The sequence below is a fragment of the Babylonia areolata genome, chromosome 9, assembly GCF_041734735.1.
Source record: "Babylonia areolata isolate BAREFJ2019XMU chromosome 9, ASM4173473v1, whole genome shotgun sequence".
In the NCBI taxonomy this organism is placed as follows: Eukaryota; Metazoa; Mollusca; class Gastropoda; order Neogastropoda; family Buccinidae; genus Babylonia; species Babylonia areolata.
The window spans coordinates 43,953,442-43,978,674 of NC_134884.1; the positions used below are offsets into that span (position 1 = coordinate 43,953,442).

General features: G+C 43.3%; 1 protein-coding gene across 1 annotated transcript in view; it reads right to left on the reverse strand.

The window, feature by feature from the left end:
* Window positions 1-7,826: 7,826 nt before the first annotated feature.
* Window positions 7,827-25,233, reverse strand: part of LOC143285650 (putative G-protein coupled receptor B0563.6) — a 29,788-nt gene continuing 12,381 nt past the window's right edge. Inside the window, exons 4-8 of the mRNA XM_076593046.1 lie at window positions 23,578-23,733; window positions 21,867-22,126; window positions 17,835-18,002; window positions 9,054-9,207; window positions 7,827-7,856 (exon numbers count right to left, since the gene is read on the reverse strand). Of these exons, the coding sequence (XP_076449161.1) occupies window positions 7,827-7,856; window positions 9,054-9,207; window positions 17,835-18,002; window positions 21,867-22,126; window positions 23,578-23,733 (768 nt within the window). The remainder of the gene's footprint in view (window positions 7,857-9,053; window positions 9,208-17,834; window positions 18,003-21,866; window positions 22,127-23,577; window positions 23,734-25,233) is intronic.

Consider the following 25,233-nt stretch of genomic DNA (forward strand, 5'->3'; position numbering starts at 1 on the left):
AATTAAGTCCCCTAGCATTAATTACAGAGTAATTTCCCTTTTTTTACTATCTGCACCAAAACGTTTGCAAAATAAATAAAACTTCCATGCTTAGCAAAAGAAGTTCCTGTTTGAACATAAAATGATAATAATGACTGCTCTTGTTGTTGGGTCAGAATATCAGATCAAAGAGCCAAGTTTAGGGAATACAAAAAATATGAATATAACAGTAAATGCAGTTTGCATATAATTAGGCTTCATTTTTTATGTTTTTGTGCCCATCCCAGAGGTACAATATTGTTTTGAACAAGATGACTGGAAAGAACTGAATTTTTCCTATTTTTATGCCAAATTTGGTGTCAACTGACAAAGTATTTGCAGAGAAAATGTCAATGTTAAAGTTTACCACGGACACACACACACGCACACACACACAGAGACAACCGAACACCGGGTTAAAACATAGACTCACTTTGTTTACACAAGTGAGTCAAAGATATAAGTAAAGTGAGGTGGGTGTGGAGGGGAAGTGCAGTCTGTTGCCACGGTAACGCAGTGACAGAAGTCAGTCCGAGGTTGGTTCTGTTGCAGGGAGAATAGGATGTCTGTTTCGGGTCAGCAGACTCCAGCACATGAAAAACACGAGTCCACAAAAAATGTGTTGCATTTTTGAGGAACTCAGCTTTTTTTTTCATATGAAGTGATCTGTAATCCACGGGAAAATGTAAACAGCAAAATTTGTTCGCTTTGATGTGTCACTGATTTAAACTGTATTCAGTAAAAAGGTTTAGTGGGATAGGTAGATTCACCAGCCACATTTGATGGATGTCAGTTCAAAGACAACACACACACACACACACACACACCACACACACACACACACACACACACACACACTTACATACATATACAGACTTGTAACACATACGCGTCTTCTCGCTCTTGTTACTGCAGCAACAGCTTTGCTTCTCACGGTACTGCCCCGTACCCATTGTACGTATGAGTATTCCCTCTCTCTCTCTCTCATTCGTTCTCTCTCACTTCAACGAGTAAAAGATTCGAAATGTATCGAAATTATACCTCTGATCATATAGTAAAGCGATACCTTTTGTTTGATTTTAACAGACACCTCAGATTTACATTGACCATATTTAGATTTGGAATCTCTGAAGTAAACACACAGAGATATCGTTACAAAGCAACATGTCATTCTGAACAATTGTGCCCATTGTGCAAAGAATCAAGAGAGGATGAAGTTCACTTTGTTTTAAAATGCCCTGTGTTGACTGACTTACGAATCCAATTTATTCCCCCAAAATATTATATAAATCCATGCTTGTTTCGGTTATGTTTATTAATGGCATCTAACGATGAAAACATAATACGTAGTTTTGCTATGTATCTTTATAAAGCACTGCAATTAAGAGAGACACTCATTTCTTAGATTCACTGATAGTTTGTTGTGAATGACGTTGTATTGTTTATATTACCAATTGCAATGACACATGTAAAACTGTTATTACCCCCTATTCATAAGGGGCTATGGCCTTAATTGAATAAACCATCTTGAATCTTGAATCTCTCTCACTTCTCACTCTCTTTCTCACTTCTCTCTCTCTCTCTCTCTCTCTCACTCCCCCCCTCTCTCTCTCTCATCATTTTCTCTCGAGAGCCCCCTCATCCCCCCCCCCTCCCCCACGCCCCCAGTCCCCCGCACCACCCTCGTCACCCTCAAGGTATCTCCATGTCAGTGTCTCTCTTTATCAAGGAAGTCGTGTCTGTGAAGACCAGGCCCAGCCATTCCCAGTGTGGACCTGTCAGCATCCATTTCCGTGGTCCGTGTCGGTTCTCTCTGCGCCGGCCTTGTAGGGTTGCCTCCCTTGGGGTGCTTCCCTCCCTTTGTGGAGTGAGACACAGGGTTCCCCTGTCCCCACACCCCTCCCTTCACCCCCTCCTCCCCCTCCCCCCAGGCCCCTCACCCTCCTCTTTTTCTCTGCACACCCTTATTATGATCAACAAAGACCCTGACATTCATCAAAGTATATATGTTACACCCAATCTATGAAACTGGCCATTTCATGAACATGAGCAAATATAGTGCCCATTTCATGAAAAGGGTGATTGAAAACTCGGCCATTTGATGAAGTGAGCATATTTTATGAATGAAAAAGATTTTTCATTTATAGGTGAATAGAGCTATAGCCGGGATTTTGTTCAATCAAGCAGAAATCGTACATGTGTACAGGGTCTTGATTTGTGACCAGTCACGTGCCCCTCGTGGCTCTGCACGTGAGAATTAAGGGGCCGCGTGCAGAGGAGGCATCTTCTTCTTCAGAAGGACCTTGACCTTGACCTTGACCTCGACCAACCGACACTGGGCCTTGTCTTTCCCGGACATGGTGTCTCTCGATCCAAACCTTGGACAGAGAGCAAGATGTACTGCAGTGTCCGGCCAGCCCTGTCTGTCGGCTGTGCGAGGTAGCTTTCTGTGACCTGCCGTGTGACTTCTCTGCTTCTCCTCTCGTTCACTGTTGAACATTGTTGTACAGAGGTTCCACACGATGGAATAGTGGCCAAGCTGTGACACACCCACTGAAATGGGAAGCGAGAGCCCACAGGTTCGAATCCCTCTTTTCGGATGGACCGGGTTTTTTTTTTTTTTTTTTTTTTTTTTTTTACTGCCTATCAGTCCACCCCACCCCCCCTCTCCACTAGACCTTGAGTGGTGGTCTGGGTGCAAGTCATTCAGATGTGACCGAGGTTCCGCGACGGAGCAGCGGCATGCACTTAAAGCCACGTGAAAGAATCCACGGCAACAGAACGTGTTTGGTAAAATGCTATAGAAAAGCCCACTTTTGATCGTAAAACAATAAATTTGGAGACAGGAAAAGAGAGAGAGAGAAAGGGTTGCTGTACTGTGGCTATGCGCTCTCCACGAGCGAGGAGAGCATCCCTAATGTCACACAGAGCGGCTATCTGTTTTGACAAAAAGTATCACAATACTACACAGCAATATACAGCACAACACCACACAGTACAACACAACACGACACAGCACAACACAAAACAACACAGCACAGCACAACACAACACAACACACGTGGCAGGTGATGCCTTCAGACCCCAGGAGTGGAGGAGGGCTGGCGACCATCAGTGTGAAATGGCCCCTGTGTCAGCCCCTGTGTCAGCCCCTAACTTCCCGGGCCCCTATGTCAGCCCCTAACTTCCCCGGCCTCTGTGAAATGGCCCCTGTGTCAGCCCCTAACTTCCCGGGCCTCTGTGAAATGGCCCCTGTGTCAGCCCCTAACTTCCCGGGCCTCTTGGTCCTATACAGAAATAGTATTTTTCATCAGTCTCGGAGAAGACTGGATCAACAGCCGAGTGGTTGAATCGTTGAACTTTCAGTGTCAGGGTCCTGGGTTCGACTCCTGGCCGAGGCGCATGGTGGGTAAAGGGTCGAATCTTTGCTTCCCTGATTACCAGGTAAACAGATACACACACCTGCTTTTTGTATGAATCCTCTTTTTGTGCATGCAGAACATCAAATACGTCCGTTAAATACGCGCGTTAGAGATCGACCCCTCGCGAAACAAGCAATGTACGAAAGGAGCGAGGGTTCCCTCTCTTCTCCACTTTTTTCACCCTGCCCCCTTCTGCACCATCCCTCCCCCACCCCATTCGATCGTTTTATTCTTAAAAGTGAAGAGACCTGTAAGAATTTCCTCCAAGATAGGTGTTGTGATACAACCCCTTTGCCGTTACACAACAGGTTGGAAGAGAACGATTATGTCTTGACCACGTCCCGGTGGTATGACTGACCCAGTCTCCAGAAATTCTTTCCCATGCAGTGAGAAAAGAGCCGTATAAAAAGCAGCCCAAAACAACAAGAAAAGATAAACACCAGGGTGCGTTGTGGGTCGGAAGGTCTCTGAGCCTTGACACCAAGACCACTTTCAATTACGCAATGTGAGGGGAAGGCTGAAGGGTGACAGCTTTATACCTTTTTAACGCCTTTCCCCCCGAGGTTTTTTGTCGACCCAGACTTGAACCCCGAGAGAGCAGGAGTAGAGTGTGGCATGCGGGACTGACGATGACAATGGAGGCTGTGACAATGTGGCGGAAAACCTAAAACAAAGACAAAACAAAGTCATCGCCTTTGACGCTGCTGGTTCACGCACAGTTCAGGTCAGTGGAAGAGGCAGACGACAGCCTGGGTGATTTATTTCTCCTGAGTCCACTCTTATCAAATTCTGCCCCCGGCGTTGCACACATTGGTGACAAGCGTTGCGTCAATAGCTGTGGGTATGTTTTACTGGCTGAAATATGTTGGTCCTGGAATGTTCCGTTCCAGCTAGTAGACCCAAACTGTTTCACCACGCAACTGATATAAATAACATGCGGGAGATAAAGTTTACATGAAGACTGGCATAACTTTTTTGGCTGGCAGGCATGGTGATGTTTGATGTTCAAAAATGGCATTTATTTATCAATGTGTACACATTTTGACATGCAGGAATTCAGCATATTATAAGGCATTTACCCTCAACTATACAAACGCATCTGAGTTACAGTTGCAAATGTTGAACGCACACGTGACTTTACGCAGTGCTTGCTGAGTCATTTTCAGTGTGTGTGTGTGTGTGTGTGTGTGTGTGTGTGTGTGTGTGTGTGTGTGTGTGTGTGTGTGTGTGTCCTTTGTTTCCTGATGATGTGTTTCACTATGGACTAGGTGTGGAAACATCCATTTAACTTTGTTTCACTATGGACTAGGTGTGGAAACATCCATTTAACTTTGTTTCACTATGGACCAGGTGTAGAAACATCCATTTTACTTTGTTTCACTATGGACCAGGTGTGGAAACATCCATTTAACTTTGTTTCAATATAAGATGCAGATGAAGAGTTGTTTTTTCTCTGCAATGTTTTTGGAGACGTCTAATTGTTCATGTCTGCAATTTTGCCTAAATATCGTCATCATCATCACATCATCATCATCATCACGCCTAAACAACAGGCCACACATCCGTCTTGCCCTTTGACCATAAAAATCACATCAGCTTTTTGAGTAGCACCCAAGGTTACTCCTCTTCCAACAACCATCTACCTGAAGATCTAGTCATCAGCCCCATTCACGTATGATATGCAGCTTCTGTTCAAACATGTGTGTGTGTGTGTGTGTGTGAGAGAGAGAGAGAGAGAGAGAGAGAGAGTTTGTGTGTGTGTGTGTGTGTGTGTGTGTGTGTGTGTGTGTGTGTGTGCAGTGCGTGCATGTTTGAGTATGCACAAGTTTTTATATTGATATGCACTTGTATGTATCCTATTTCTACTGTATCTGTGTTTGTGTATGATTTTCGATTTATGTTCGTATTTTGTTATGTACTAGCCACCCCACCCCACCCCCACCCCCCCACCTCCACCCACCCCACCCCACCCCCCACTATTCCTTGTGACCCCGGTACACTTGGTAATAAATGAAAACATGTTCTGTTTTATTCCTCTGTTTACCCCCAATTCCCAACAAGAACAAAAGTTCATGTATTCCTACCACAAAAACCACTTGTGTGTTGCAGTGATCTTTGTTGTTCGTGGTGGTCACCTTCAGGTCAGTGCACTTCCAAGTGTGACTCAAACAACGAGAGAACGTTTAGTGTGACTCAAGCGTTGACTGATGCAAACAACGAGAGAACGTTTAGTGTGACTCAAGCGTGACTGATGCAAACAACGAGAGAACGTTTACTGTGACTCAAGAGTTCACTGATGCAAACGAGAGATCGTTTAGTGTGACTCAAGCGTTGACTGATGCAAAACAACGAGAGAATGTTTAGCTGTGACTCAAGCGTTGACTGATGCAAACAACAAGAGAACGTTTAGTGTGACTCAAGTGTTGACTGATTGAAACAACGAGAGAACGTTTAGTGTGACTCAAGTGTTGACTGATTGAAACAACGAGAGAACGTTTAGTGTGACTCAAGCGTTGACTGATGCAAACAACGAGAGAACGTTCAGTGTGACTCAAGCGTTGACGATGCAAACGAGAGAATGTTTAGCTGTGACTCAAGCGTTGACTGATGCAAACAACAAGAGAACGTTTAGTGTGACTCAAGCGTTGACTGATGCAAACAACAAGAGAACGTTTAGTGTGACTCAAGCGTTGACTGATGCAAACAACGAGAGAACGTTTAGTGTGACTCAAGTGTTGACTGATTGAAACAACGAGAGAACGTTTAGTGTGACTCAAGTGTTGACTGATTGAAACAACGAGAGAACGTTTAGTGTGACTCAAGCGTTGACTGATGCAAACAACGAGAGAACGTTCAGTGTGACTCAAGCGTTGACGATGCAAACGAGAGAATGTTTAGCTGTACTCAAGCGTTGACTGATGCAAACGAGAGAAATTTTGTATAAATCGCTAGGGGGAGAATTTTGAAGAGGGTAGACAATGGTGTGTGGTGGGAGTGAGTTGGATCTCAATTCACAGGGCCAGTGTATGACGGGGGCGGAGCCCGGCGCTGTCGCGTGCAGACATGACTGCAGGCCCGGTGTGTGCGGACGGTTCATCCTGTGGCGTTGTTCTCGGGGCTGGTCCTTCACGGGTCATGGCCACCCCGCCCCTTGACTTCTGTGTCATTTGTCACTGTGTGTGTGTGTGTGTGTGTGTGTGTGTGGTGTGTGTGTGTGGTGTGGTGTGGTGTGTGTGTGTGTGGTGTGTTGTGTGTGTGTGTGTGTGTGTGCATGTGTGTGTGTGTGTTGTGTGTGTGTCTGTGTGTGTGTGTGTGTGCGCACGTGCAAGTGACATCAACGTGAGTTCAGGAGTTCAACAGAGATCTGTTCTGCTGACATTTGGAATGTTACTGTAATATATATTTCTCCCCCAGCACCCGAATAAGGTAACGTAATCATTATGTCATCGGTCTCCTTACCGTGATGAAATATGGCATGGTGATTGAATCTAAAAATCCAATGTCGCTGCTGAAAGATGACATGGTGATTGAATCTAAAGATCCAATGTCGCTGCTGAAATATGACATGGTGATTGAATCTAAAGATCCAATGTCGCTGCTGAAAGATGACATGGTGATTGAATCTAAAAATCCAATGTCGCTGCTGAAAGATGACATGGTGATTGAATCTAAAGATCCAATGTCGCTGCTGAAATATGACATGGTGATTGAATCTAAAGATCCAATGTCGCTGCTGAAATATGACATGGTGATTGAATCTAAAGATCCATGTCGCTGCTGAAAGATGACATGCTGATTGAATCTAAAGATCCAATGTCGCTGCTGAAATATGACATGGTGATTGAATCTAAAGATCCAATGTCGCTGCTGAAAGATAACATGGTGATTGAATCTAAAGATCCAATGTCGCTGCTGAAATATGACATGGTGATTGAATCTAAAGATCCAATGTCGCTGCTGAAATATGACATGGTGATTGAATCTAAAGATCCAATGTCGCTGCTGAAATATGACATGGTGATTGAATCTAAAGATCCAATGTCGCTGCTGAAATATGACATGGTGATTGAATCTAAAGATCCAATGTCGCTGCTGAAAGATGACATGGTGATTGAATCTAAAGATCCAATGTCGCTGCTGAAATATGACATGGTGATTGAATCTAAAGATCCAATGTCGCTGCTGAAAGATGACATGGTGATTGAATCTAAAAATCCATGTCGCTGCTGAAGTTGACGGTGGAGACTGCTTCTCTTGGCAGCAAGGTATCACGTGACATTTCAGTCTTCAAATCAGTCTTGCAAATATCACGTCATATTACAGCCTCGTTCTGATTACTTCACTATCACGTGATGTGACGATGCTGACGCTGTGTGTGGAAAGAGTTCAATCTGTGGCCAGATCCGGTCGGCGCGGCTGAAGGACAGGACATGGAGGGAGGCTGAGGTGACATGGGCCAACAGCCCCTGTCATTCCCGGGTAGGCTGGGCCAGTGGTTTGGGATCAGCCAGCGTTGCCAGCACCTCTCTCTCTCTCTCTCTCTCGTTTCTGTTTTTTTAAGTCATGTTGATTGTCTGCTTTGCGGCTTTGTCACTCCCTTTGTTGGTGGCAGTCAGCCGTTGGACGTGCAGATCCTTTAACAGAGCATGAAGACGGCTGCCAGGTGGCCCAGAAGACGGCCTTTGCAGTCAGACAACGGTCTAGAAAAAAGCGCAACCTCCGCAGCAGACGACAGCCTCCTCACAACGCACACAGCCAACGCCGTGACAACAACTGACATCCGCTGAGACGATGTTCAGCTGACTGTCACTCCCGCCTTGACCACAGCTGGTCTTCCGTGGTGAACACATCTTTCAACGAAACTGACAACTGCTCTGACTTGAACTGACTGCCACTGACAGCAAGATGAAGACTATCATACGATAACTTCCTTGGTGGAGGTTCAAGGTCATGCTTGTCCGTACGGGGTCCAACGATCCAGATTTATTTGTCTATCTGTCTGCCTTTTCGTCTCCCTGTCAGCAGGATCTATCTGTCCGCCTTCCTGTCAGCAGGAACTGTCTGTATGTCTGTCCGTCTCTCTGTCAGCAGGATCTATCTCTCTCCATCTCCCTGTCATCTGTCTGTCCGTCTCCCTGTCAGTAGGATCTGTCTGTCTGTCTTTGTTTTCTTGTCAGCAGGATCTATGTCTTTCCGTCTCCCTGTCAGCATGATTGTGCAAAACATTGTCGGTGAATTTCTTATGGTTCCATGTATGTATGGGCAGTGGGCTGAGAACCAGTGGACAGGATTCTGATGATGTGATTGGTGCTCGGATCCAGGGAATACATTTTCAAGGGTTCTTCCCCTTTGGAAGACACTGTTTGGAAGAAATGTGATGTGATATCTCCAAAAAGTAGCGCTGGGTTTCCTGAAAACTTTGTAAAATGACAGACCGCGGGATAGCAATATACAGAAAGACTTGGATTGTCGTTGTTTTCTGGAGGTGCCGAGGCAGATTCGGTCAGGCGTTGGGATTTCTGATCCAGTGTCCACCAGTGATCAGGGTTTCAGGCCCCGTTTCGGCATGGTGCTGTGTCCTTGGGAAAGGAGCTGAACTCCGATTTTCCTCACCACATCCAGGTGTGAACGGACACCTGACTCTGCTTGGGGAAAGTGGGGGTGGGGGGTGGGACTGAGAGAACCGGGATGCTGAAAAATGACCTTGAATCCCGTTCTCATGGCCGCATGGTACCACGTGCCATTTAACTCTGTCTCAAAACCAATCCTGCAAATATCACGTGATATCACAGCCTTGATCTCATTGTTTTGCCGTCACGTAATATCACGATGCAGACGTGGTTTAAGGAGAGTTTATCCTGTAACGTTTTTTAAAGTTATGGAACCCGTAACCTTTAACCATTTTTCCTGAAATCACGTGAATCATGGATTCTGTCTTTTTGTACCCTAGCTTTTCCTTCCAAAGATTTCAGATCATACCTTTTCAAGAGTTACCAAATCGATGTATGATATCATCCACGTCACATGATGGTTTATCCATCTAACGAACGGGAAGAAGAAGAAGAAATGATGGTTCATTCTGGAGAAAAAAAGAAAAGAAAAGAAAACACCAGCAAGCTGTAGTCACTGTAACGGGCTGGCGTCCTACAGAGCGCAGTCCATTTCTTTTTCTGGATTTTAACCCGCGTATTTTGGCCGGAGACAGTTGCAAAAAAAAACAACAACCCCAGCAAACCCACAAATATGATACTCTCCAGTTGACCTGTGACACGGGCGCAAAGTCAGGGGAGTGGGAACATATGTTGTTCACAGTTTCTGCCATCTCCATTCCCCTCACGTGCACCCACTGTAACACGGTGACTACTATCAATGCACCTGCCGATAACAAGGTGACTATTCACGCACCCACTGATAACAAGGTAACTACTATGAACGCACCTGTTGATAACAAGGTAACTGCTGTTAATGCACTGGTTGATAACCGCGTAACTACTATCAATGCACCAGATGATAACATTTTAACTATTAATGCACTAATTGATAACAAGATAACTGAAGTCAGTTCAGTTGACTTCAGTTGCTCAAGGAGGCGTCACTGTGTTGAGATAAATCCATATTCGCTACACCACACCTGCTAAGCAGATGCCTGACCAGCAGCGTAACCCAACGTGCTTAGTCAGGCGCCAATGAGAAAAAAACATTTCAATCAATTAATCAATCTAGGTAAAATAAATAAATAAATGAATAAAATGAAAACAAAATAAAATAAAAGTTGTGTAACTGCGAATCCATCTGTTGATATCAAGATGAATATGAATGCACCTGTTAATAACACGATAACAATGAAATCACCTGTTGATGACAAGGTAACTATGAATACACCTGCTGGTAACAAGGTAACTATAAAAGCACCTGCTGATTACAAGGTATCTATAAACGCACCTGTTGATAACAAGGTAACTATAAATCACCTGTTGATATCAAAGTAACTATGAACGCACCTGTTGATAACTGTAAATGAACATTCACTTGAAACATTCAACATAAAAGAAAGATGAGAAAAGCGAAGAAAATATATAATAAAATGAATAAAAACGTTCCAGCCCAACACACGTCGCTTGTCAAACCACACACACACGTATCCCTGTTTCGGTTTGTGCGATGTAGTTTCGTGACCTCTCCTTTGTCTCATCACTGCGACGCACACAAGACCCCGACGTTCAGAATCGCCTTCAAACCAAAATAACTCTCTCTCTCTCTCTCTTTCTCTGTCTGTCTGTCTGTTTGTCTGTCTAACTCGATGTCCTATCTCAATATTTACTTGTGTAACTGAAGCAGCTTGTTTGCCCCCTTCAGTTGGGGCCTTGGCCTAATCTGAGTTGGTTTGTTTTTTTCGCATTTCCCATCCCTCTCTCTCTCTTTCTCTCTGTCTCACCCTCTCTCTCTCTCTCCCTCTCTTCTCTCTCTGTCTCTCTCCTCTCTTTTTCTCTCACTCTCTCTCTGTCTATCTCCTCTCTCTCTCACTCTCTCCCTCTCTTCTCCCCTCCCCCCCTCTCTCTCTCCCCGTGCTCCCACGAAACTATATCCAATAACTGTCCCTGGGCAAAACATTTTCATGTGTTGCACTCAAAAGACGAAGCTGAATTTCTCTGCATCATTTTTAGAAGAGAGGCAGAAAGAAGGAAGGAAAAGAAAACTGAGAGAGAACTGAAACAACGGGAACAACAAGGAAAAGCAAAGAAAAGAAAAAAGAAAAGAAAAGAGAAAGAACATGTTAATGTGGAAGAACAACCAGAAGTGTTTGACTGTGTGAAGTTGTGTGCACGCCCAAAGATGTACACATAACAAGCAAGAGTTTAGCATTTAAAAAAAAAATCCTCTATTTAGCCTAAAACATGAGTATTACCATTCTGTCTATGTCTCTGCACATTTTGATGCAACACACTGGGTTTTATCAATCCATTCAGCATCACTACAATTGATTTTGTATCCTCTGAAAAACTTGTACGAGTTGGGTGACCTGAACCTCAGACAGCAAAAGAAAACGAAACAGGTACAGAAAACAGAGAGTTAAATACTTAAAAATAGACTGTTTCAAATGGAGTGGCAATCATAAACAACAGACTCCGAGCAAAGATTACCTGTATGTGATATGCATGCAAAACGCGATTTGCTCCGTCACTTTCAGGCATTCTCTGATGAAATAAAACGATCTACATTGAACCACTCTTAACTGCAGTCACTGAGATACACAGGAACGCATCGTAATACGTAATACAAGTCAAAACTTTCAGACAGTCTCTGATGAAATAAAATGGTCTACACTGAACCACTCTTAACTGCAATCACTGAGATACACAGGAACGCATCGTAATATGTAACACAAGTCAACACTTTCAGACAGTTTCTGATGAAATAAGACGATCTACATTGAACCACTCACAGCAGTCACTGAAATACACATGAACGCATGGTAATATGTAACACATGTTTGTACAAAATACAAACCAAGAAAAATGTTATGAACCATCTGCTCTGCCTGATAACAACAAGAACCAGACAAATTCTGATTTTCATAAAACTTTACTCATGATGTCTGGTGATATAGAAAGCAATCCTGGTCCTGAAAAGCGTGGGGAACTCTGTGTCACACATGTGAATGCACGTAGTTTAAGAAATAAGATAGATTTATTTGAAACGGAGTGTCATCAATTTGATATTGTAACTATTTCCGAATCCTGGTTATCACCAACAGATACAAATGAATCCCTACACTTACAGACCTTCCACTCCCTGTCCGTCTAGACAGACCCAAATGACCCACATGGTGGGGTTGCCATATATGTAAAAGATTACGTATCTTAAACCTCGTCCTGACCTGTATGTTGATACTCTTGAAGCAGTATGGATGGAGACCAAGATTGACCAAGAGAGCTTACTTGTTGGAACGTCCCCCTAATGTAAATATTGATTACTGGAACTTGATAAATGATAGTATTAGGAAAGTTGACAGAACAATGATAAAATTTATTATTCTAGGAGACTTCAATGTAAATGTACAAACTAACCCAAGTAAGCATCTAACAGATATCTTCAATCGCTATCAACTTAAACAAGTAGTAAATTCCCATACCAGAATCACAGACACTTCTAGGACATGCATAGATCTAATTATTACTCAAAGTCCGGACATGATTAAATCCACTGAAGTCTTGCCTCCATTTTGTAGTGACCACAGTGTTCCATGTGTAATTTTAAAACCTCTTGTACACAAGCACAGTACTTTCCAGAGAACAATCTTTGGTTACGATAAGCTAGACCGTAACAAATTCTGTGAATTATTAAGGAGCGAAAACTGGAACGAAATATTTATGAATAATACGGTAGATGATGCTTGTGAACATTTTACCGAAAGATTTTTGTTGGCAGTAAAACAGTGCATGCCATGTAAAGTTGTAACAATACGCCCCAAAGATGCTCCTTGGTTCAATAACGAATTAAAAATACTTATTAACCCTTTCACCGCCAGTCAATTTAGAGTGCAAAATTCCCTTGTGCTATAAACACAGAAAATACGGTGTTTAAGAATAGCTGGGGACCCCACCCCCACCCCCACCCCCCTGTGATGTGTAGAAAATATGGTCTATGCTACTACCGAACATAGATAGCAGTAGGTTCATGAATAACAGACCCATGATCTGGTCACCCTTCAGTGACATGGGTCCTCCACCTAGCTGCTGCATAAATGCAAGTTTGGCAGTGAAAGGGTTAAGAAATAAACTCCATAGAAAAGCCAAGAGAACGAACGAACAGGGTGACTGGGAAAGTTTCCGGAATGTGAGAAATGAAGTAGTGGATAAGGTACAGAAAAGGAAGTTAGAGGATTAGAATGAGCTAAGTGACAAAGTGTGAGATCCTGATCAGTTTAGACAAAGAGACTGGTGGAAAATAGGTAGTTTATGAACAACAAAACAATATAGATTCTGATAATATACCGCCACTTACTGTGGACGGAGAAACGTACTATTCGAATCTAGATAAAGCAAACATACTTAATGAATTCTTTTTTTTATTTTATAGACCAGTGTTAACTTGACTAGTAGATAAAGACGATCTTCTTCCACACGTAGTATACAATGAATCGATACAGATAGAATAAATAACACTGACAGCTCTTGAAGTGAAAACCATTATTGATAATCTTGATACAAAAAGGCGTCTGACCCTGACCTAATTCATAACAAATTATTAGTCGCTTCAGTTGATGTTATATCTCCACTCAGCACATTCTTTTATCGATGCTTGGACGAAGGCAAATTTCCACAGCTTTGGAAAACAGCTAATGTTACACCAGTTCATAAAAAAGGAACCAATGTTACACCAGTTCATAAAAAAGGAACCAATGTTACACCAGTTCATAAAAAAGAACCAAAGACGAATGTACTAATTATCGGTCGATCTCCCTTTTAAGTTGTGTAGGAAAAGTCTTTGAAAGATGTGTGCACAAATATGTTTATAACTTTCTTACATCCAACAACCTGATTTCGGAAGCACAGTCAGGGTTTATTCATGGTGACTTGACAATTAACCAACTTCTTATTATCTATGACAAATTTAGTAAATAACTACGATAAAAGTATTCCTGTTCAGTCAATATTTTTTTCTGTATCTAAAGCTTTCGATCGTGTGTGGCACAGGGGCCTTTTACTTAAGCTGGAAGCTGCTGGTATCAGAGGCAAACTCTTGGTTTGGTTTCGAGATTATCTCTCAGACAGATCCAGTCAGTTCTAGTCAAAGGTGCACAGTCAGTTAAGTTAAAACATCCTCAGGGTGTACCACAAGTATCTGTTCTTTGTCCACAGTTATTCCTAGTCTGTATCAATGACATAGTCTGTGGTATTAGTTCTGATATCAAATTATTTGCTGATGACACTAGAATGTCTCTTGCAATTGGAAGCCCTATCACGAGAAAAGAAACTCTGCAAGCTGACTTAAACAGAATACACGTTTGGGCAAATACATGGCAGTTACATATTATGAATCTAAAACAGAACTACTAAAATGTATTCCAGGGAGACGTAGTATCCTACGACCTAACTTTTGGAAATGTCAACTTACCACAACACAGTCAACACAAGCACCTAGGCATCATTCCGCAAAGCAATTGTAGGTGGGGTGACCACATAGATAGTATCGTCAGTAAGGCTGGGTTACTGATCAACTGTCTTTATTCATTTAAGTACAAACTGACCAGGGGGGCTCTGGAAACGATGTATAGATCCTTCATCGTCCCAATCTTTGACTATGCTGATATAATCTGGGACAACTGCGTACAGTACCAATGTAAAATGTTGGAAAACTTACACTTGGACGCTCTGCGTATTAACACAGGAACCGTTCATGGTACTAGCCACGATAATTGCATGCAGAATTAGGATTCTGTTCATTAAAAGAAAGGCGTCATAGACATAAGATAATAATGTTCTTTGAAATCATCAACAATATTTGTCCTCAGTACCTTACCCACCTATTGCCCCCTCTCGTGTCAACAGTACACCCACACCACAGGCGAAGACCATGTGAACGAATCGTCCCTCCACACCACACTCCATTTACAACAGATCTATTTTTCCCTTCAGCCACGGCTGTTTGGAACACCCTTCATCTTTCTGTTCAACAGACCCAGTCTCTCAGTCAACTGAAACGCTGTCTTTCCTCTACAGACACTGCAGTCCCACCATATTATTATCTGGTTAAAGGAAAGAACAACAAATTATCCGCTGTCGTCTGAGACTTGGTATGAGGGAATTAAACTCTGACCTGTATAATAGACATATAAGATATGATCCATCCTGTGCTTGCAGCTTTCCTCAAGAGACAGCTGAGCATTTTCTATTGCACTGCCCGAACCACAACATACATAGAACATACGCTATTCATAATCTCCAACAAGAACTGTACATAACTTACTATTTAGTAACACCTCCTGTACTTTTGAGATGAATGTCAGCATCTTTGAAACTGTTCACAAGTTTATTACTCAAAGCGAACGATTTGATCCCTAATTCAGACAATTCCCTCTTAAAAAAAAATATATATATATATATATATATGTGTGTGTGTGTGTGTGTGTGTGTGTGTGTGTGGATGGGCATGTGTGTACGTATACATAATTATACCCGAAAATGTTTGCATGCATTTAATTCAAAGGTTTATAACGATGAGTAATATCCTGTTTGTATGCATATATGAAAGTGCATGTGTCTGAAAGAGTGCTGCCCTTTCACTTGCCAGCTCACGATATGAATACATGGCGTGCTTGCTTGCTTTATTCCCAGCGGGACAGTTGGCCTTCGCCGCTTTGTTTGTCGGCCAAATTCAGTCTGTCTCGCTGTGCTTGTGCCCCAGCGTTGATACTTCTCTTTCTCTTTCTGTTGACTTCTTTCTCCACCACACGTTTATTATTCATTTTCTTTCACTTTATTTATATCTCAGCTTAGTTTTGTTCAAAAACCCATGTATGATCACGTCTTAACTTCTAGTTATGATGACATCCATCTTAATGTTCTGTATGTACATGTATCAGGACAGGACTGTTATATAAGATTTTCTTGTTGTCCTGTTCATCGATATCTGCGTTGTATTGTGACATGTTCCAAATAAGATAATGTTTAAACCAATATTTGTATTTGTATTTGTGTTTCTTTTTATCACAGCAGATTTCTCTGAGTGAAATTCGGGCTGCTCTCCCCAGGGAGTGCGCGTCGCTACATACAGTGTCACCCATTTTTTGTATTTTTTCCTGCATGCAGTTTTATTTGTTTTTCCTATCAAAGTGGATTTTTCTACAGAATGTTGCCAGGAACAACCCTTTTATTGCCGTGGGTTCTTTTAAGTGCGCTAAGTGCATGCTAGCACACGGGACCTCGGTTTATCGTCTCATCCGAATGACTAGCGTCCAGACCACCACTCAAGGTCTTGTGGAGGGGGAGAAAATATCGGCGGCTGAGCCGTGATTCGAACCAGCGCGCTCAGATTCTCTCGCTTCCTATGCGGACGCGTTACCTCTTGGCCATCACTCCAATATGTAACACAAGTCAACACTTTCAGTCTCTGATGAAATAAGTTGTGAATTCAGTTTGAACACTGTCAAAATACACGCCATGCACACATCGTAATAACTGCGGCACACGTTTTCCATCTCCATTCTTTCACCAAATCAACATGCGTACACACTGCATTTGAGCCAACAATGGGTGTGAAAACAATGGGTGACATGATCCAAAGCAACACCTACAAGCCATCGTTTCCCTGTCTCTTAGCAACACTGCATGACAAGCGTCACTGTGAAGTACACACTCCATACCACACCACCATCACTCAGACACGGCTGTTTTGTACTGCAGTCACTGACAGTCCTCACTGCAAGTTACGTCACCACCAACAAAAACGCGTCACATGAGGCAGACTAAGTCGTCACCACCGCTGCAGAATTAACATGTGCTGCCTTCCCCAACACAGGCTAAAGATATGTCATAGGTACTTCCGTTCTCCATGCTGAAATATAACGTGAAGATCGAGCCTAGAATTAATGTCCTTGTCGCTGCTGAAAGATGGCGCTGAATGCTTGTTCTCACGGCTGCGTGGTACCACGTGACGTTTCAGTTTCAAAACCAGTCCTGCAAACATCACGTGATGCCACAGCCTCGTTCTCACCGCTTCACTATCGCGTAATGTGTCATTGTCCAAAACGTCATCCCTGCAAATGTCCGGTGAACTCTCCAATGAAGATCTGATTGAAATGATCATTGTGCTGGCTACATATGATTCTGAAATGGAGAAGGTGGCTGGAGGTGTTTGAATATAGTGGAAATACTCTGTGTGGTGTGTGTGTGTGTGTGTGTGTGTGAGAGAAAGAGAAAGAGTGTGTGTGTGTGCGTGCGAGCATGCTTTTGTGTTCATGTTGATTGTGTATGTGTGTGTTCAGTTGTTATGCATGGAGCCTCTGTGTGTGTGTGTGTGCCTGTGTGTGGCTGTGTGTATGTGTGTGCCTCTGTGTGTGTGTGTGTGTGTGTGTGTGTGCGCGCGCGCGCGCGCGCGCGCGAGCATGCTTTTGTGTTCATGCTGATTGAACCTATTTTTCTAATCTCTGTCTTTTTTTTAAACACAAATTGCATCTGGTATAGACTCTCAAGGCCTTACTGCAGCACGCTATCAGTCTCGCTCTCAGCACTGCCTCGTTTTCAGTCTCTGACTACCGGATACACGACACCACGTGACACACGATGCCCCTACTTTTTTTCTTTTTTCTTTTTTTTTTTTTTTTTAAATACAACAAACGTGCCATTTTCGAAATGTCACAGCGGGTACAGTGTGTCGCTCATCACGAGTCACCTGGGGCGGGGGACGGGGGTGTGGGGGTGCTCGACGTTGGAGGTCTTGGTCAGACTGCTGCCCTCCTTGCTGGCGTTGCTGGCCGACTTGACCCCCGCGCGGCGCGTGCCCGTCCCCACGTGACCCAGCTCCTGGGGGTCTCCCCTGCCCGTCAGGCGGTGGACCCACCTGCATCAGATGGTGACAGGTGGTTGGTAACAACAGCTATGATGATGATGATGGTGGTGGTGATGGTAATGATAATGGTAATCATCATCACCATCTCTTCAGTTCAGTTCAGTTACTCAAGGAGGCATCACTGCGTTCTGACAAATCCATATACGCTACACCACATCTGCTCAGTAGATGCCTGACTAGTAGCGTAACCCAACGTGCCATGTCAGACCTTTAGAACAACAACAACAACAAATGCAGAAACAACGTAATCATAATGTTGATGACTGATGATGATGATGATGCAACAGTAACAGCAGAAACTCGATCATGGCTGTGTATCAGGAACAGAGAGTGACGATGCATTGTGTCATCATCAGCAGACGTCGGTAGACACGTGGACACGCACGTGACTCCGTAGCACAAGGTCTGAAGCACACACGTGGCTGCACGAGGGGCATGGAACACCAGCTGACAGGGCAGGGACAGACACAGCTCTGTGTGGAACAACTTCCAGGCGCTGGTGGTGGGTCTTCCTCCATTGCCCTCACTGCAGATTTTTGTTAGGGCTCAGTAGCTACTTCCATCTAGTGGTTATTCAGTAGCAGTTATAGCAGCAATAGCAGGAGACCCTGTTCTGTGTCGTTCAGACATCCCCATGTACATCCGTCACAGTTGTTGGAGGGAAGTACTGGCGTTCAGCCGCCTTGAGGGGCTTACTTACTTACTTACTTACTTACTTGTTGGCTTACTTGTTCGTTTACTTATTTATTTACTTACTTACTTGTTGGCTTACTTACTTACTTGTTGGCTTACTTGTTCGTTTACTTACTTATTTACTTACTTACTTGTTGGCTCACTCACTTTCTCATTTTCTTACTTACTTACTTGTTGGCTTACTTACTTACTTACTTCCTTACTGTCCATTATGCCCTCTGGCATGTAGGGCAGGAACGAAGAACCGCCACTCTTGTCTGTTTAGGGCCGGCTTCAGGTGTGCCACAGGTGTGCTTCATGTGTGCCATAGGTGTGCTTCAGGTTGCCACAGGTGTGCTTCAGGTTGCCACAGGTGTGCTTCAGGTGTGCTTCATGTGTGCCATAGGTGTGCCACAGGTTGCTTCAAGTGTGCCACAGATGCGCTTCAGGTGTGCCACAGGTTGCTTCAGGTGTGCCACAGGTGTGCCTCAGGTGTGCTTCAGGTGTGCCACAGGTGTGCTTCAGGTATGCCACAGGTTGCTTCAGGTGTGCCACAGGTTGATTCAGGTGTGCCACAGGTTGATTCAGGTGTGCTTCAGGTGTGCCACAGGTGTGCTTCAGGTGTGCCACAGGTGTGCTTCAGGTTGCTTCAGGTGTGCTTCAGGGGTCCTTAGGTGTGCTTCGGGTGCGCTACAGGTTGCTTCAGGTGTGCCACAGGTGTGCTTCAGGTTGCTTCAGGTGTGCTTCAGGGGTCCTTAGGTGTGCTTCGGGTGTGCTACAGGTTGCTTCAGGTGTGCTTCAATTGTGCTACAGGTGTGCTTCAGGTGTGCTACAGGTGTGCTTCAGGTGTGCAACAGGGGTCCTTCAGGTGTGCTTCATGTGTCCTTCAGGGTCTTGGGTTCTCTATCACGATTGATCTGCGCCAGATGTTCTTTGGCCTTCCTCTCTTGCGCCTACCTTCTGCTGTCCAATGAACCCCTTTAAGGGCTGCACTCCTGTGTACAGTTGTTTCGCCAGGGTTTACTTCCTTTCCATTTTCCTCTCCATTGGGTCATCACATTGTCACCATGGGTCTGGCCTGCATCATCAGTCACGTGTCGGAACTGTTCAGCTCACCCACTTTTTTAAAAATTTTCTTATTTTCTCTCTCTCTTCTTCTTCGTGCGATTGCACGTCTCGAGGATGTTGGGCCTGTTTTTCCCCCTGTGTTTCCATGTACCCAAATAGGGTTTCTCGGATTGAAATGATTTGAACCTTGAACCTTGAACCTTCACCATGAATTGAAGTCAAGAGTTACCTTCTGTTCTGGCTGCCAAGCAGTGCTAACGAGACTAAGGCCTTCTTCTTCCTGAACTCTGTGAAGACTCACTGGGGCTCCGCACAGAAGAACTGGTCACCAGATTCCTCCACGTCTGTCGGTTGTGTGCCAAAGCCTTAGCCTCTGCAAGTGGTTTTCCCGTCCATAATGTTCTCAGTCCATCGAGTTTTCTGTTTTCTCCTCCCTCTTCCCCTCTCTCAACGATTACGTGCAGGATGGTTTTAGCAAGGCCATCGGTTCTGTTGTATGCACTGGATATACTGTGACTGTTGTTACAGTCACCTCATTGTAACCCCCCACCCCCACCCCCCCTCTGTGTCCTTCCCTATGCCAGTTAGTTTGTGTTCGGTCGATAAAGCAAAACTTTGAGGAACTGCGTTTGGGACTGTGCCAGCAATGTTAACGGTCTTTTGGAGAAAACCTTTTCCACAATTTGGAACCAGAAACGGTTCGGTGGAAAGGAGAGTGCGTTGAGGACAGAGGAACACGAATGATTGTTCCAGAGCATTTTAGGCAGAAAAACTATAGCCCAAGTCTTGAATGCAAGAAATAGTTATTCTTTGAAAAGTTTCAGTTTTTCAGTTTTGTTTCTCAAGGAGATGTCACCGCGCTCGGACAAATCCATATGTATTACACCAAATCTGCTTGGCGGATGCCTGACCATGCATAACCCAACGTGCTTAGTCAGGCCTTGAGTGCATGCTATCTATCGGAGTAGACTTTTCCTTAAGAGTTTTGCCAGATGACATCACTTTTATTGCCACGGGTCCCTTTTCAGTGCGCCAAATCCGTGCTTCACACGGGACCTCGGTTTATCGTCTCATCCGAATGAGTGGACGCTCAGTTTGATTTTCCAGTCAAACTTGGGAGAAAGGGCGAGAGCGGGATTTGAACCCAGACCCTCGTGGACACTGTATTGACAGAGAGGCGTCCTAACTATTCTGCCACCTTCCTCCATGCTTGGAAAAAGACAACGACACTGCGACCATCTTCCTCAATATTCACATAAAGGTGCACGGTGGTGACTGGGGGGAGAGGAGGGGAAGACGAGAAACATGAACAACTGTTTCGAAGCATTTGAGAAAAAAATAATGGCCCCCAGTGCACATAAAAGAAATCTTCATAGCCAACTCATTGAGAAAAATAAGAGTCCCCTGTCTACATACAAGAAATCTTTATAGCCAACTTTTTGAGAAAAAAAGAGTCCCCTGTCTACATACAAGAAATCTTTATAGCCAACTTTTTGAGAAAAATAAGAGTCCCCTGTCTACATACAAGAAATCTTTATAGCCAACTTTATGAGAAAAATAACAGTCCCTTGTCTACATACAAGAAATCTCTATAGCCAACTCTTTGAGAAAGACAAAGACGGGTACATGAGAAAAGAACGATATCACAGACTAACTTTGCGACCGTGGGATAAAGATGAGTGTGAGAAAATAACTACTGTCAGAGATTGATGTGACCATGGTACAAAGTACGTGGGAAAAGAACCACTGTCACAGACTGACAGACATTATGACCATGATACAAAGTACGTGGGAATAGAACCACTGTCACAGACTGACAGACATTATGACCATGATACAAAGTACGTGGGAATAGAACCACTGTCACAGACTGACAGACATTATGACCATGATACAAAGTACGTGGGAATAGAACCACTGTCACAGACTGACAGACATTATGACCGTGATACAAAGCACGTGGAAAGAAAAAGAACCACTGTCACAGACTGACAGACATTATGACCATGATACAAAGCACGTGGGAAAAGAACCACTGTCACAGACTGACAGACATTATGACCATGATACACTGCACGTGGGAAGAAAAAGAACCGCCCCAACACACGGACTCACCTGGCGACCATCTTCTTCAGCACGCGCACGAACTTGTCGTTGAAGGCGGAGTAGAGGACGAAGTTGAGCGACATGTTGCACGTGAGCAGCATGTTGGTCACGCTGCGGAACACCTTGTAGAAGGGCGAGCCCAGGAACTGACGCAGCGTGTCGCTCTGGGAGAACACGTAGGACATGACCACCACGTCCCCAAAGGCCGCCGGCAGGATGCAGACCACGGCCAGACACACGATGGAGATCAGCGTCAGGTTCAGACGGGTCTGTGGGGAGACAGGTAAACAGTTCACAGGTGAGTGAGGAAACAGCTATATTATAAAGCAAAGCCGACACTGCAAATGTTCATAAACAGTTCACAGGTGAGTTAGGAAACAGCTATATTATAAAGCAAAGCCGACACTGCAAATGTTCATAAACAACTCACAGGTGAGTTAGGAACCAGCTATATCAAGCAAAGCCGACACTACAAATGTTCATAAACAGCTCACAGGTGAGTTAGGAAACAGCTATATTAAGCAAAGCTGACACTACAAATGTTCATAAACAGCTCACAGGTGAGTTAGGAAACAGCTATATTATAAAGCAAAGCCGACACTACAACTGTTCATAAACAGTTCACAGGTGAGTTAGGAAACAGCTATATTAAGCAAAGCCGACACTACAAATGTTCATAAACAGCTCACAGGTGAGTTAGGAAACAGCTATATTAAGCAAAGCTGACACTACAAATGTTCATAAACAGCTCACAGGTGAGTTAGGAAACAGCTATATTATAAAGCAAAGCCGACACTACAAATGTTCATAAACAGTTCACAGGTAAGTGAGGAACCAGCTATGTTATAAAGTAAAGCCGACACTACAAATGTTCATAAACAGCTCACAGGTGAGTTAGGAAACAGCTATATTATAAAGCAAAGCCGACACTACAAATGTTCATAAACAGTTCACAGGTGAGTTAGGAAACAGCTATATTAAGCAAAGCCGACACTACAAATGTTCATAAACAGTTCACAGGTGAGTTAGGAAACAGCTATATTAAGCAAAGCCGACACTGCAAATGTTCATAAACAACTCACAGGTGAGTTAGGAAACAGCTATATTATAAAGTAAAGCCGACACTACAAATGTTCATAAACAAATGTTCATAAACAGCTCACAGGTAAGTGAGGAACCAGCTATATTATAAAGCCGACACTACAAATGTTCATAAACAGCTCACAGGTGAGTTAGGAAACAGCTATATTATAAAGTAAAGCCGACACTACAAATGTTCATAAACAGTTCACAGGTAAGTGAGTAGCTAAATCAAGTAAAGCCGACACTATAAATGTTCATAAAAAGGTCACAAGCAGACATAATCGTTTGAGAAATATGCTTTAAGAAATAACTTTGGTACTGTGGAGTATAACAAATGGGCACACACACACACACACACACACACACACACACACACACACACACACACACACACACACACACACACATACACATATATGTATGTATGTGTGTGTGTGTGTGTGTGTGTGTGTGTGTGTGTGTGTGCTCTATATTTTCTATTATCTCTGTGTCTCTCTGTGTCTCTCTGTCTCTATGTATGTATGTGTCTTTATATTTAGAGAGAGAGAGAGAGAGACAGTGAAAGAGAGAGAGAGAGAGAGAGATAGCGATAGACAGACAGAGAGAGAGACAAAGAGACAGAGAGGTGAACGGTGACCTGTTCCCTGTTCCAGTGAGCCTCCATGTTGTTACGGATGCTGAGCAGCCTCCGCTGTCTGCGGGCCCTCCTGACGGCGTAGATGAGGTAGGCGTTGGCCACGCTCAGGATCAGGAGGGGCACCACCCCAAACATCACGCTGTAGAACCACAGAAACTGCCACCCCACCCACCCCTCATCGTCGTCATCATCATCATCATCATCATCATCTTCATTGTTTACTATTATCATTGTTATCATAATTGTTGTTGTTGTTGTTGTTGTCGTCATCATCATCATCATCATCATCATCATCATCATCATCATCATCATTTTTATCATTATTGTCGTCATCATCATCATCATCATTCTTCTTCTTCTTCTTCTTCTTATCATCATCATCATCATCATCATTATAATCATTATCATCATTATTATTGTTATTGTTGTCGTCGTCGTCATCATCATCATCATCATCCTTCTTCTTCTTCGTATTATTGTTATTGTTATTGTTTTATTATTATTATTATTATTATTATTATTATTACTATCATCATCATCATCATTATAATAATCATTATCATTATTATTATTGTTGTTGTTATCATCATCATCATCCTTCTTCTTCTTCTTATCATTATTATTATCATCATTGTTATTGTCATCATCATCATCATTATCATTATTATCATTATCATTATTATTATCATTGTCATTATTTTGTTGTTGTTGTTGTCGCCACACAAGTTATGTGTTGTCGTTGTTGTTGTTGTCGCCATACAAGTTATGTGTTGTTGTTGTTGTCGCCATACAGGTTATGTGTTGCCGTTGTTATTGTTTTGTTGTCGCCACACAAGTATTGTCGTTGTTGTAATTGTCGACGTCTCTATTCAGTAACAGCTGTAGAACCACACCACACCAGTCATCGTCAAAGTTATCATTTGTTTTTGTCGCCGTTTTCGTCATCATCTGCTTCAGAACCACTGACAGCATCTGTCATCACAGGTCTCCGCCATTCGTTAACATCATCATCGTTGTATGGTCTTCGTCAAAATCCTTTTTTTTTTAATATATACAGATTGTTATTAACGACGTTGAGAAACTGTTTTCGTCTTTACACCTTCATAATTTTTATACGTTAACCAACAGAGATTTTTTATTTCCATTCCATATTCTGGTGAATTCGATTACAGTGTAAAATCGTCACCTTGTGTGAACAGATGGTCAATAAACCATCATGGCTGCTCTGGGGGGTAGCCACCAGTTCACGAAGCTCGGTTAAAAATAGCATCCAGTCCTACTGAGCCATGTGGACGTTTCCCACAAACCACAAGCTGTCGTCACCTTCGTCATCATCATTGTTTTCAGTCATTATCGTCGTCACCTTTACAATTATTATCGTCGTCACCTTTGTCATCATTGCTTGCAATGATTATCGTCGTCACCTTTACAATCATTGTCGTCGTCACCTTTATCGTCGTCACCTTTACAATCATTGTCGTAGTCACGTTTGTCATCATTGCTTACAATCATTATCGTTGTCACCTTTGTCATCATTGTTTACAATCATTATCGTCGTCACTTTTGTCATCATCATTGTTTACAATCATTATCGTCGTCACCTTTGTCATCATCATTGTTTACAATCATTATCGTTGTCACCTTTGTCATCATTGT